Genomic DNA, 13,663 nt, shown 5'->3' on the forward strand with positions numbered 1-13,663 from the left:
GACTCTGTGCGACCCCATAGACGGCAGCCCACCAGGCTCCCCCGTCCCTGGGATTCTCCAGGCAAGAACACTGGAGTGGGTTGCCATTTCCTTCTCCAATGCATGAAAGTGGAAAGTGAAAAGTGAAATTGAAGTCGCTCAGTCGTGTCCGACTCTTAGCGACCCCATGGACTGCAGCCTACCAGGCTCCTCCGTCCATGAGATTTTCCAGGCAAGAGTACTGGAGTGGGGTGCCATTGCCTTCTCCGTCCCAGGTGGCGCTAGTGGTCAAGAATCTGCTTGCCAATACAGGAGATGCAAGAGATGGGGGTTCAATCCCTGGGTCCGGATGATACACTGAAGTAGGAAGTGGCAACCCCCTCCAGTATTCTTGCCTGGAAAATTCCATGGAGAGAAGAGCCTGGCGGGCTACAGTTCATGGGGTCGCAAAGAGTCAAACACACGGGCGCGCGCGTGCGCGCGCATACACACACACACACACACACACACACACACTGAGCTCCATCACTACATTCACAACCACCACTTCCCCCAACAAGGGTTAACTGCAACTAGTAGCAGATATAGGTAGATCTAGAGGGGACCCGGGTTCCAGTTCATGAGTTGCTCAAGAGGAGTCCGGGAAGAACTCTTGCGTCCCAGAGACTGTGGAAAGCGTCGGGGCGGAGCCTGGAGTGAGGGGCCGTCCAGTGCTGCGAGGCGGCGGGCGGACCCTGGTGGGAGGGCCCCGCGGCTGCTGTCACTTTACGAGTCCGCAGCCCGGAGCGTGAGTATCTCGGCAGCCGGAAGACCGCGGCGGGCGGTGCGCAAGGCCCCCGCCTCTCGCTCCCCACGCGGACGCCGCGCCAGAGCCTCGCCCACTCCAATCCCCACCCTCACCATCCTTAACTGTTGAAGAACAGCCGCGCCTGGCGCGTTCCTAGAGGATCCCGGGTGCAGAAGGCGGAAGGGGGGCAGGCACAGGGTGACTGGAAAGGCAGGATGCGCCCTCCCGGAGCAACCTCGGCGCCCAGGGTCTGAGGCTGCAGCCCCAGCTCGCCATTGTGAGCCGCCGGCGGAGCCAGGCGGCGCCACCGTACTCCCGGCTCCCTGTCCACGCCGCGATGGGGCACCTACCCACGAGGACGCGCGGCGGCCGCCGCCTCCTGCCTCTGCTCTGGCTCTTTGTGCTGTTCAAGGTAGGGGACCCCCCTCCCCCAGCCCCCGCGGTCCTGCCTGCGCTCGCGCTCCCTAGCTCTGCCGCCCGGGAGCCGCGCGCCCCGCGGGCGGGATGGCCCGGCTGCCGGCAGCTCCAGCTGTGCCGCCGGAGCGCACGCTTTGTTGTCCTTGCCTCTGCGTGTTCCCCACGGGCTTAAGGGATGGGGTGGAAGAACAAGGAAGTTTGCTCCCTCCAGCTTTGACCCTATGTGCTCTTTGACCGCCTTCGGCATCTCCATCAAAGGTCGGCTCTCCGGTGGTGCTTCCTCAGACAAAATGAGGTCACTTTCCCTTCTGGTCGCTACTGCACCTTCACCTTCAATGCAGCTTCACCTTTCTACCCTCCCCCAACGGGGTTGTGGAGTCTTTGTCTTAATTTACTTTCTGCTGGAATGATACACCGGGGGCTGAGCTCCCTGGCCGAAAATGGACTGCCGGGGTGGGTAGTGAGCGTGATCGTCTTTGACTAAGGAGTGTAAGCATGAGCCTGGACAGGACTCCTCTCCCTACGTTTTCCTCTCCAACCTTTACAAAGTCTCTAGACTTTCCCTCACTATATTTACTGAGGATGCTACCTCTAAATTTCAGTGTCAGACATCTGTATAATTAACTTTGTCGTGTCTTCTTTGGAATATCTTCCTCAGTGTTTTACTTTGGGGAATATAAACCAGACAAGGACTGCTTTGAAAGAAATCCTAGTTTGATAACTATACTGGACGTAAAAATTTTTTTAAGAAATTTAAGTTAGATGTCTTTGGAGAAGTGTTATGAAGTTATAAGGAAGGTAATTGTCTTTTCTTCGTGTCTTCCGGGTGCCTACTTCAGTTCTGTTATTTAGTCCTTTTTTTGTTAAAGCAAACTCCAGTGTCGACAGGTGACCAGGAGCTATCCTTTCAGCACCACAGCGCTATCTTAGAAATGGATGAAATATTAATGGATGCAAACGTTTTCTTATCAAAGAGTCACTTCTTGCTCATACGCACCATTAATTATGAATGTCTGATAAAGAGATAGTGGAACAGAGCCAATGGATTGAGAACAGCCAGTTTTAAATATTCCATATTTTCATTTACCTTCGTGGAAAAAAAGAAAAATAGTTTCTGGGAGAACAAGCAATAGAGAGCCTAAACACTGTTCCAAATTATACTTAATATGTTTTTACATTTTCTGAAGCTATCAATAATTTTTAAAATCTGATGAATAATAAGCTTGGTCATATATTTTTACTCTAAGAGGCTGCTCTCTAAATAGACACCATAAATGTGTACATTCTATGAACATGCACAAACTTTGAAGTTCCTATTAATATTTCTATTTGTCATATTCTGTCATGTTTATTATGTCTATGCAACACTTGTCAGTAAGAAACTGAATAACCACAGATTTGACTAAGCAACAGCTAGGACTTGCACGTATGACATCTGATCCAAATTGAACCTTTGGCAGTATCTCAGGTTTTTATTTGAATGCTTTATACGGAGCAAGAATTTCAGAAATGATCAAATGATGAGTTTGGGAGTGGAGGAAGAGTGCCATAAATAAAATGGAAAAATTTGTGGCAGGAGTTCTAATCAGAAACTTGATATTGGAATTAGAAATTGCAGTCAGTGATGGAATAGACTGTAATAGATGTTCACCCAGTTCCACATAATGAATGTTTTCCTGCATATTTGTAGTTTAGTGTAACTTCTGATAGTAAGTACATTAATAAAGCTTGCCATTTAATAAATACTGTCATGGGACAAATGATCTTGTAAAGAAAATCATTACTTAATATTTCATGTAAATGCAGCATTTTATGTCTCCTGAATATAAAGTATAACAGAGAAAGGATATATATATATGAAAGTGTTAGTCACTTAGTCATATCCTACTCATTGCAACCCCATGGACTGTAGCCCACCAGGCTCCTCTGTCCCTGGGATTTCCCACGCAAGAATACTGGAGTGGGTAGCCATTCCCTTCCCTATATGTCTGTGTATATATATGTATATATATATATATATATATATATATATATATATTCCCACTATGTAAGTCTTCTAGGTATTTTGCATATGCTATTTCATTCACTTATTTTGTTACAATTGACAAGAAAGTGGTTAACCAGGCACATAGAATAATGCATTTACATCTTGTAAATATTATATTTCACAGTAAATTTGGTTCACAGCATAATCTTTCCACAATTTGTAGATGCTTTTGCATTCAAGATCCTGAATAAGTGCCAAACAGTCCACTAGAAACTATTACAACATTGTTAATTGGTCATATTCCAACATAAAATAAATGTTTAGTAGAAAATAATTTTAAAAATTTAAAAAAGGAAACATCAGTTCAGTTCAGTCACTCAGTCATGTCCGACTCCTTGCGACCCCATGAATTGCAGCATGCCAGACCTCCCTGTCCAACACCAACTCCTGGAGTTCACTCAAACTCACATCCATCGAGTCGGTGATGCCATCCAGCCATCTCCTCCTTTGTCGTCCCCTTCTCCTCCTGCCCCCAATCCCTCCCAGCATCAGAGTCTTTTCCAATGAGTCAACTCTTCACATGAGGTGGCCAAAGTACTGGAGTTTCAGCTTTAGCATCATTCTTTCCAAACAACACCCAGGGCTGATCTCCTTTAGGATGGATTGGTTGGATCTCCTTGCAGTCCAAGGGACTCTCGAGAGTCTTCTCCAACACCACAGTTCAAAAGCATCAATTTTTCAGCGCTCAGCCTTCTTCACAGTCCAACTCTCACATCCATACGTGACTACTGGTAAAACCATAGCCTTGACTAGACGGACCTTTGTTGGCAAAGTAATGTCTCTGCTTTTGAATATGCTATCTAGGTTGGTCATAACTTTCCTTCCAAGGAGTAAGCATCTTTTAATTTCATGCCTGCAGTCACCATCTGCAATGAGTACATAGCATTCCATTATTAAATGCCAATTTGTTGGTGGAATCTCAGTGATGAAATCTAAAAAGGTTTATCTGTGTTGAGTCAGAACGAGCCCATTTCCCTATGTGATTGACTATAACCAATTTCATTGCTGTAGCCTCAAGATGCCTGGCTAAGGAAGCCTTTGTGCACTGTTCTCTGTTCATGGTTTAGATATGGACACATTTAATCAGGCACGTCCAATTGTTTAAATCACCCACTTTATATTGTGAGGTTAATATCTGCATAATTGATGTTTCCTAAGCACAATGTTGGTTATGAGGATTTCTACTTTCATATAAATAGTGGTGGTATATATAAAAATAGAAAACAAAAGAAAAACTCTGTTATCAAATATACTGGGAGGCTACCAAACTCACTTGAGCTTCCCAGGTGACCCAGTGGTACAGAATCCACTGCCGATCGATGCAGGAGATGCTGGTTCTATCCCTGGGTCAGAAAGATGCCCTGGAGAAGGAAATGGTAACCCACTCCAATATTCTTGCCTGGAAAAATTCCACAGAGAGAGGAGCCTGATGAGCTACCATCTGTGGGGTCACAAAGACTCTGACATGACTGAGCACACGCACACACAGCAATCTCAAAGTGTTCTACCCTTGCTGTGTGACCCCATGGACTGTAGCCTGCCAGGCTCCTCAGTCCATGAGATTCTCCAGGCAAGAATATTGGAGTGGGTTGCCACGCTCTCCTCTAGGGGGATCTTCCCAACACAGGGATCGAACCCAGGTCTCCTGCATTGCAGGTGTTTTCTTTACCATCTGAGCCACTGGGGAAGACCAAGAATACTGGAGTGGGTAGCCTATCCCTTCTCCGGGAATCTTCCCGACCCAGTAATTGAACCAGGGTCTCTCCTGCATTGCAGGGGGATTCTTTACCAGCTGAGCTACCAGGCAAGCCGTTCTACCCATGGAGTAGTGTTAATATTTATCTGGTGATTCTCCCTCTCTGTACATCTTCCCATAATTTCAGGGGAAACAATGTAATTTCTCTCGCTTAGCCTATCTTTACTAAACCTCTCCTTGAAAATTACTTCCTATATCACTTCACTCAACATCAGTATTTTCTCAATGAAGATGTAAATTGTGGAATATGACATCATAGGAATTAAAATTCTGCCTTCCCTGAAATGGTTCCCATTAGTGGTCAACTGGAAGGTTTCCCTAAAGTCATAGGCTTGGCATGAATTCTTCTTTCTTTCTTAACCTCCTCTCTATATTTCCTTCTATCTCTGCTCTTACTTGATATATAATCGAGGAACATTAAATTTGAAAGGGCCTCAATTACATTTTCTGAAAGAGGTTTATGTAGAATTCTATAAAGCATATGTGTTATCATGCTGATCAGAGTATTTATTCAGGAGAAATACCCACTTTCCAAGGTTTATCTGTCTTTCTCCGCTTCCTTTCCCCTGCCCCTCTCGTTTGATGTGGACCATTTTTAAAGTCTTTACTGAATTTGTTATAATATTACTTCTGTTTTATGTTCTGGGTTTTTTTTTTTTTTTTGCCATGAGGCATGTGAGGTCTCAGCTTCCCAACCAGGGATGGAATCCTCACTCCTTCCATTGGAAGACAAAGTCTTAACCACTGGACTGCCAGGGAAGTCCTTTATCTTTCTTTTTCTCCCTAATTCTCTTCACCACCTCCGTTTCTCTCCCTCTTCCCCCACCCTCCCGCCCACCCCACACACATACAGGCACAGACACACAGAAAAATCTTCACTTTCCTTTTTGAGGTTTTACATTCACATTCTATATCACACAAGGTTGGCAGTTGAACTACAATCTTTTCATCTTTCTGAAGCAGCTTATACATTCTCCTTGCAGTGAAGTTTGCTGCCATTAATTTCTTCGTCAATTGACTTCCTTGGCAAATGTTGTTGCCAACCTATTAGAAAAACTCTTTTACATGTGACATCCCTAGTAAATTGGAGAAGGTTCACTGGGCTGGACTTCTACAGGGAATTGGGTGATAATCCTTCCCAACGTGAACATCTGTTTGCTTCTGTTCTTTGCTATGTGAAAAATTGTTGCTCTGTGAAAGTATAAAAAATTCAGAATTACCTGTTTCTCATTTTGGCTCATAAGAAAATATGTGTCTGTATGAATAAATAATTTAAAACAAGGGGAGTTTTACTTTATTTTTTTTAATGTAGTGCTAGTTCTAGTATTTAAATATCCAACTTACAGGTATTTAAATTTATAAGTACATAGATTCTTTTGTTTCATAAACATAATTTTGACTTGAGTCTTTAGTGTTTCCAAAGGATCTTGGTGTTGGATAGAGTTGGTACATCTGTGTAAGCCATTGTGATCAGTAGCAGCTTAGCACAGTAGAATGCCTCACAGCTGTGACCACAGATATTTATTTTTCATTTTCTTCCTAATATAATACCTTCAGGTACACAGTTCCAGTGGTGTTGTATTTTCAGAAATATAGCATAGTGCAGCGATGAGCTTTACTGGAAAAAAAGCAGTGTGTTCATTTAGTTACTCCAAATACATTGTGAATGTTTTTGAAATGAAGCCAAGCCTATTGTAAATTTTGGGCTTCCCTTGTGGCTCAGCTGGCAAAGAATCCACCTGCAATGTAGGAGACCTGGGTTCGATCCCTGGGTTGGGAAGATTTAATGGAGAAGGGAAAGGCTACCCACTCCAGTATTCTTGCCTAGAGAATTCTAGGCAAGAGTTGAATATGACTTAGCGACTTTCACTTCCACTTTCATTGTAAGTTTTTGTCTTCTATTGTGCCTAGTATGCAGTGTTAGGCATATGATAGAAGTTTAATAAACAGGTTTTAAATTTTTGGTATTGTATAAGTAGTTTTTGACAGAGATGTGGTATCAGTAATATTGAGTTGTGAACTTATCTTTAAGGAAAACATGAGGAAATTAGCATTGTGTGAATTAAATCATTATAATTACAATGCAATCATTATACCAAAAATAATAAAATATTACCCATCCCTTATATTAAGAACTTATTAAAGTCTTAAATCAAAACACCTACATGGTCAGTTCAGTTCAGTCACTCAGTCATGTTGGACTCTTTGTGACCCCCTGGACTGCAGCACACCAGGCTTCCCTGTCCATCCCCAACACCCAGAGCCTACTCAAACTCATGTCCATCGAGTTGCTGATGCCATCCAACCATCTCACTCTCTGTCATCCCCTTCTCCTCCTGCCTTCAGTCTTTTTTTTTTTTTATTTTATTTTTAAACTTTACATAACTGTATTAGATTTGCCAAATATCAAAATGAATCCGCCACAGGTTTACATCAGTCTTTCCCAGCATCAGCGTCTTTTCCAATGAATCAGTTCTTCGCATCAGGTGGCCAAAGTACTGGAGTTTCAGCTTCAGCATCAGACCTCCCAAAGAACACTCAGGACTGATTTCCTTTCGGATGGATTGGTTCGATCTCCTTGCAGTCCAAGGGACTCTCAAGAGTCTTCTCTAACACAATTCAAAAGCATTAATTCTTTGGTGCTCAGCTTTCTTTATGTTCCAACTCTCACATCCATACACGACTACTGGAAAAACCATAACTTTGATTAGATGGACGTTTGTTGGCAAAGGAAATACCCATATGGTATTTCCCTCCAAAATAATACTTTGGATTGCTCATTTATTCATCACTGTTACCTCAAATGCTATTAACTGTCATCAGTTAAAAGTTTGTGTTGAGGACTTCCCTGGTGGTCTGGTGGTTGGGAATCCACCTACCAATGCAGGCGACATGGGTTCAATCCCTGGTCTGTGAGAATTCCACCTGTTGGGAGGCAATTAAGCCCATGTGCCACAACTACTGAAGCCCATGCTCACCTCAACTTGAGAAAGTCTTCATCAGCAACAAAAACCCAATGCAGCCAAAAATAAATAATATGTTTAAAATATGATATATTTTGTACAAGTTTGAGTTAAAATACTAGGAGGAATAACTTTCCTTACCTATATATATGACCTACAGCTTCAGCCAATATGCAGATACACAGGTGATATTTTTGCTTCCTTTTCCATATCAGCCTTCTTCTGCGACCAGTACCAACTGGAACTGACAAAGGTTTCTGCATTCTTCTAATAGAAATCCCTCTGATTTTTTGCCATAACTTTGCTTTTAGGAGATGAGGCCTTTTCTACAGCCTGGTCTTAATCATATCTGTGGTAGTGTTCAACCCAGGGGCATAAACCAATGCAAAGCCTTAAAGAACTCTTCTTTGGTGCTCTTAGAGCCACACTGGTGTCAGTTCCTTCTCCTTAAATAAGTATGTGGGAGACCTCCTTGTGCACTTGTGTCATTGATTTGAAAAGCTAAAACAAGGTTGACATGGCACCAGTGGAATGAACACCAGGGTAAATGGGGTAGGACAAAGCTAGAGACAGAACAAAGTCTCTTGTCCTCTCCTCTTCTGGTGCTATTGGTTCCAGCAGGTTCCATGTTGTTTATATCAATGATTCAGAAGGGTATATAAATAACCTTCTTGAACACCTCTTATGTAATCTGTCATCACTATGCTATGCTATGCTAAATCACTTTAGTCGTGTCTGACTGTGTGTGACCCCATAGACAGCAGCCCACCAGGCTCCCCCATCCCTGGGATTCTCCAGGCAAGAACACTGGAGTGGGTTGCCATTTCCTTCTCCAATGCATGAAAGTGAAAAGTGAAAGTGAAATCGCTCAGTCGTGTCTGACTCTTAGCGACCCCGTGGACTGTAGCCCACCAGGCTCCTCCATCCATGGGATTTTCCAGGCAAGAGTACTGGAGTGGGGTGCCATTGCCTTCTCCGCTGTCATCACTAATTACTCATAATTGATGAGCTTGTCCTTTCCTAAGCTTGTTCTTGGTCTTCAGGGTGCTGATTTCTAGTTTTCTTTTTCCTCTGAAGATGGTGCCTTCCAATTTATTTCTATGAGTATAACCATGTCTTATCTCTGTGTCAGAAAATCATCCTCAACTCATTCATTCAGAATCTAATTCTCCAGTAAAATGTGTCTCTTTTCCCTAGGCATTCCAGATCAATTCCTCTTACTTCTAAATATACTAAAATCATCAAACAAACAAGAAGATATTTGAAACAATGTTGTAGAGGTTTCTGGATAGAGCAGTTTTCCTCTCCTTTTTGTCAAGAAGTTGAGATGAAAGAGAGAGAAATGATATATGCTTGAAAAAATCTTTCGGAAGCGGAGAATCAGAATTGAAACTAGGACTCTGAGTTCAAGGGCTGTGTTGCAAATTATAAATACTCATGGTAATTTCTGTAAGAAAGTGAATATAGGGAAAATTAAGGAATCAAAAGAAAAAAGTTTGATGAAAACAGTATATGGCCAACCTTCTATCTATATGTAAATGTGTTTCTTCTTGAATACTCTTCATTTGTTTGGTATCCCACTCTTCCTAAATAGGAATACTGCACAGTTCATTTTTCTAACAATAAAAATGCTGTTTTCTCTCATAAACCAAATTAAAACCAAATGAATCTGGTCATTTTGTACCTTTACTAGCAAATAAAAATAATAGGGATGTGACTTATCTACAATGTAGAGGTACAAAATCAGAACTATATTTTGTAACACTAATGTATATGTGATTTAAATTATGAATGTTTCTCTTGTTTTGTATCATCTCATTTAACTGTTATTTAGACTTTTGTTGCCTTTTTTCAGACCCACTGTTGTGAAAAGCATGGTGGCAGTTAGGAAAATACAAATTTATACACATGGAAATCAAGGGATGGAAGTCAGTTTAAGGAAATTCCTGTATGCTGAGCCAGAATGTAGAGTCTTTATCCTCTAGGTGAAGAAGACTACTGAAGGGTTTAATCAAAGCTGAATGGAATAAGATTTGCATTTTTGATAGAGCCTTTGGCTATTGGAAAGGCTTTCTCAAAGGTATACCAGATCTGGAAGCAGTTAAACTGGTAGGAGGTTATTCACACTAGGGTGATGGGAAAAGGGACCAAAGGTGGTGTTCAAAATAGCTAAACTGACAAGACTAGTTACATGTGGGAAATTAATGAAAGAGGAGTCCAAGGTCTTTTCCAAGTAACTGATATCTTTGCCTGAAATGTTGCTGCTATTATGATACCAAGTGGGCTGGTGGCATCCATTTTCCTCCAGATCAGCGTACCCCTTTCTCCACCTACAGTGCTAGGGAGCTCCCCTATAAAGGCTGCTTCTTCAGGTCCCCTTGCCCTTTGGCCTATAGTGAGTTTGACTGATAGGAAGCATCAGAGTCCTTATTCTGACAGCGTCCACCTTGGCTGGACCCTGATAGGCAGTAGATTCAGTCTCTCTTCCAATCTTGTAGTCAGCCTTTCTGTTAAGGCCAAGTTCTGGCCAAGTTCCAGAAACAGCTTCTTGGTCCCTGTAGGATAATAGCTTCTCACTGCTGCTTCTCCCTGGGTACTTTAACATCCCTATTTAGTATCATTATTTCTGCTCCACACCTTAATTAACAGTCTCTTGATTAAACTCTATGAAGTTTCTCCTGACTGCACTGCTGGGACTTCTACTGCTGTAGTGCATGATGAGGTTAGTGGAGGGCCTCTTGAGTTTGACTTGCCTAAAAAAGCAGGTGCTTAGTTAGAAATGAGTCTGATCTAGGGGAAAGGGCAAGCCTGAAGTTGTGAATGGGGATGTTTCAGCAGAGAGCAAAGGAGAGAAGGGCAATGGGCCAGGGTGGGACCTTGAGGAGCACTAACATTTAATAAGGAACCTTGGAAGGTGAAGAAGGAATAGCCAGAGAGGTATAAGAATCAAGGAACCCAAGCTCTGGTTTCAAGTGGGAGTGATTTGTCAACAGTGTCAAACACAACAGAAAGGTCCTGTAAACTAAGGTCTGGAAAATTTTTGGATTGGGAAATAGTCTGTTGGTCTTTTAGAGCTTCGGAAGGGTGGCATGCTTCTGGGACTTGAAGAGTTAAGAACTGGCCTCTTGTTTTTTAGGATTGGCATCTACATCCCTGTCTGTATTTATACTTTGCAAATAAGATGTAGAGAAAAAAATGTATGGACACCAAAGGGGAAAGGAGGGAGTGGTAGGATTAATTGGGAGATTGGGATTGACATATATACACAGTTGATACTGTGTATAAAATATATAACTAGTGAGATCCTACTGTATAGCATGGGGAACTCTACTCTGTGCTCCATATGACCTAAATGGGAAGGAAACTCACAAAAGAGGGGATATATGTAAACACAGAGCTGATTCACATTGCTGTACAGCAGAAACTAATGCACTCCAATAAAAATTAGTAAAAAAATAAATAAATACATTACCACTTTAACAAGAAAAAAAAAAAGATAGATATTGTTGGGCCAGAGAGACCTGATTTCAATCTCAACTCTCTAGGTTGTTGTTCTTACTAGCAGCAGGATGTGGGGGAAATTATTTCTCTTCTCTGGGGTTCCTATGGTGATTGGCTATATTTATCTCAGAGGATTACTGTCAGGAATAATTGGGATAATGACCATAAAATATCTTAAACAGTGCCTAGAATACAGAAAGCACTTAATAAATGTTGTGTCTAAAAACTAAAATAGAAAGAAACAGGATAATAAAAATAACCAAAGGAAAATCAAAGAAGATGAACAATTAAAACTGCACCTAAAGCAGCATCATCCCAAATGTACCCGAACACTAGAGACTTCAAATATTAACAGGTGTTGTTAAAAATAAACACTTTTGTGCAGACTTGAATTTGGGAAGTAATCTATTTATTAATAACTTTGTTTTAAACTAGTATCAATTAATTTATTATTTTTTTGTACCAGGATTTCTTGAAAAGTTTACTATGCTAATATTCACTGTGTTTTCAGAAGGAAGACATAGTGTGTAACATTTTCAAGTTTGACTGCAGAATTATGTTTTTAAAAATGATTCATGTGTATGTGTATGTATGTTAGTTGCTCAATTATGTTCAACTTTTTGTGACCCCATTGATTGTAGTCTGCAAGGCTTCTCTGTCCATGGGGATTCTCCAGGCAAGAATACTGGAGTTGGTATCCATTCCCTTCTCTAGGGTATCTTCCCAACCTAGGAATTGGAGCTGGGTCTCCTGCATTACAGGTGGATTCTTTACCATCTGAGCCACCAGGGAAGCCACAAAATGATTCACTGGAATAGTGAATACACTATAAAATATGGAAAACATGTACATTTTTTTCTTCCAAGAGAGCTGAACATCAGTCCTTGGAAAGAAAGCAGGGAATAGTTGCTCTCCTTCATGCAAATTCTTCAGATTCTGAAATTTAGACTATGATAAATATTACTTCTATGTTTTCCTATCATTAAGATTATTTTCTTTATTAAAAAAGAAAGACATAAAGAAAAATGTGTCCAGTGTACAAGCGTATTCTTTCTTAATATTATTTCATATTATTTATTCACTATAAAATGCTTCATGGAAATAGTGAATACACTTTAAGAAACAATATGCTTGTACACTAGACACTTTTTTCTTTGTCTCTCTTTTTTATGAGGAAAGTAACCCTAATGAGAGGGAAAACATAACAGTAAGATCAATCATAATCTAAATCTCAGAATCTGAAAAATTTGCATGAAGGAAAACAACTATTCCCTGCTTTCTTTCCAAAGAACTGATGTTCAACTCTCTTGGAAGAAAAAAATGTGCGTGTTTTCCTTATTTTATGGGTTATGCTAATTCTGGGTTTGGTAACTGTACATACAAAAATTTCTTTGGTCTTTGTTAAAAGGATGGAAAATTAATTTTAACATTATTTTTCAAATATCATTGTCTTAATATATGACTTGACTTAGAACAATTTTGTTCAGTATATTTCATTGAATCTAAAGCTATACTTTTCAAAGGTCATGTAATTCAATGCTTGAAGTGAAAGTGAAGTCACTCAGTCATGTCCGACTCTTTGCGACCCCGTGGACTATAGCCTACCAGGCTCCTCCGTCCATGGGATTCTCCAGGCAAGAGTACTGGAGTGGATTGCCATTTCCCTCTCCAGGGATCTTCCCAACCCAGGGATCAAACCCAGGTCTCTAGCATTGGAGGCAATGGCGTTAACCTCTGAGCCACCAGGGAAGCAAGCTACTACTTATCTAATATGACTGCCAATTGGTCACCAATGGAAGAATTGCTGTCCGCTGAGAAGTAACTGTCCCACTTTGGAGCAGTCATTTCGTTGTTTGGTTTGGTGTTGAGGTAAGCTGGCTCTGGCTGTATCTTTCACATATTATTTCTATCCCTGTCTTAACTGTCCCACTTTGGAGCAGTCATTTCGTTGTTTGGTTTGGTGTTGAGGTAAGCTGGCTCTGGCTGTATCTTTCACATATTATTTCTATCCCTGTCTTATTTTAGTATGGCACTATGTTGTGACTGTTCCTGCTTTCTTGAATGTTATGAACAATTGCTTGCCAACAGACTTGTCAGGCTATAAAGATAATATGTGAGAAGCTTGTCATCACTCTGTCGTGGCCTCAGCCCTCCATCATACCACTTTAAGCTGTTTACAGCAGCCCAGAATTTCTGCCTGTTGCCATTCTTCT

General features: G+C 41.4%; 1 protein-coding gene across 1 annotated transcript in view; it reads left to right on the forward strand.

Annotated features, from left to right (window-relative positions):
* Window positions 1-806: 806 nt before the first annotated feature.
* Window positions 807-13,663, forward strand: part of PTPRO (protein tyrosine phosphatase receptor type O) — a 265,891-nt gene continuing 253,034 nt past the window's right edge. Inside the window, exon 1 of the mRNA XM_055571060.1 lies at window positions 807-1,178. Within this exon, the coding sequence (XP_055427035.1) occupies window positions 1,104-1,178 (75 nt within the window). The 5' untranslated portion in view covers window positions 807-1,103. The remainder of the gene's footprint in view (window positions 1,179-13,663) is intronic.

Source organism: Bubalus kerabau, chromosome 1, assembly GCF_029407905.1.
Source record: "Bubalus kerabau isolate K-KA32 ecotype Philippines breed swamp buffalo chromosome 1, PCC_UOA_SB_1v2, whole genome shotgun sequence".
Classification (NCBI taxonomy): Eukaryota; Metazoa; Chordata; class Mammalia; order Artiodactyla; family Bovidae; genus Bubalus; species Bubalus kerabau.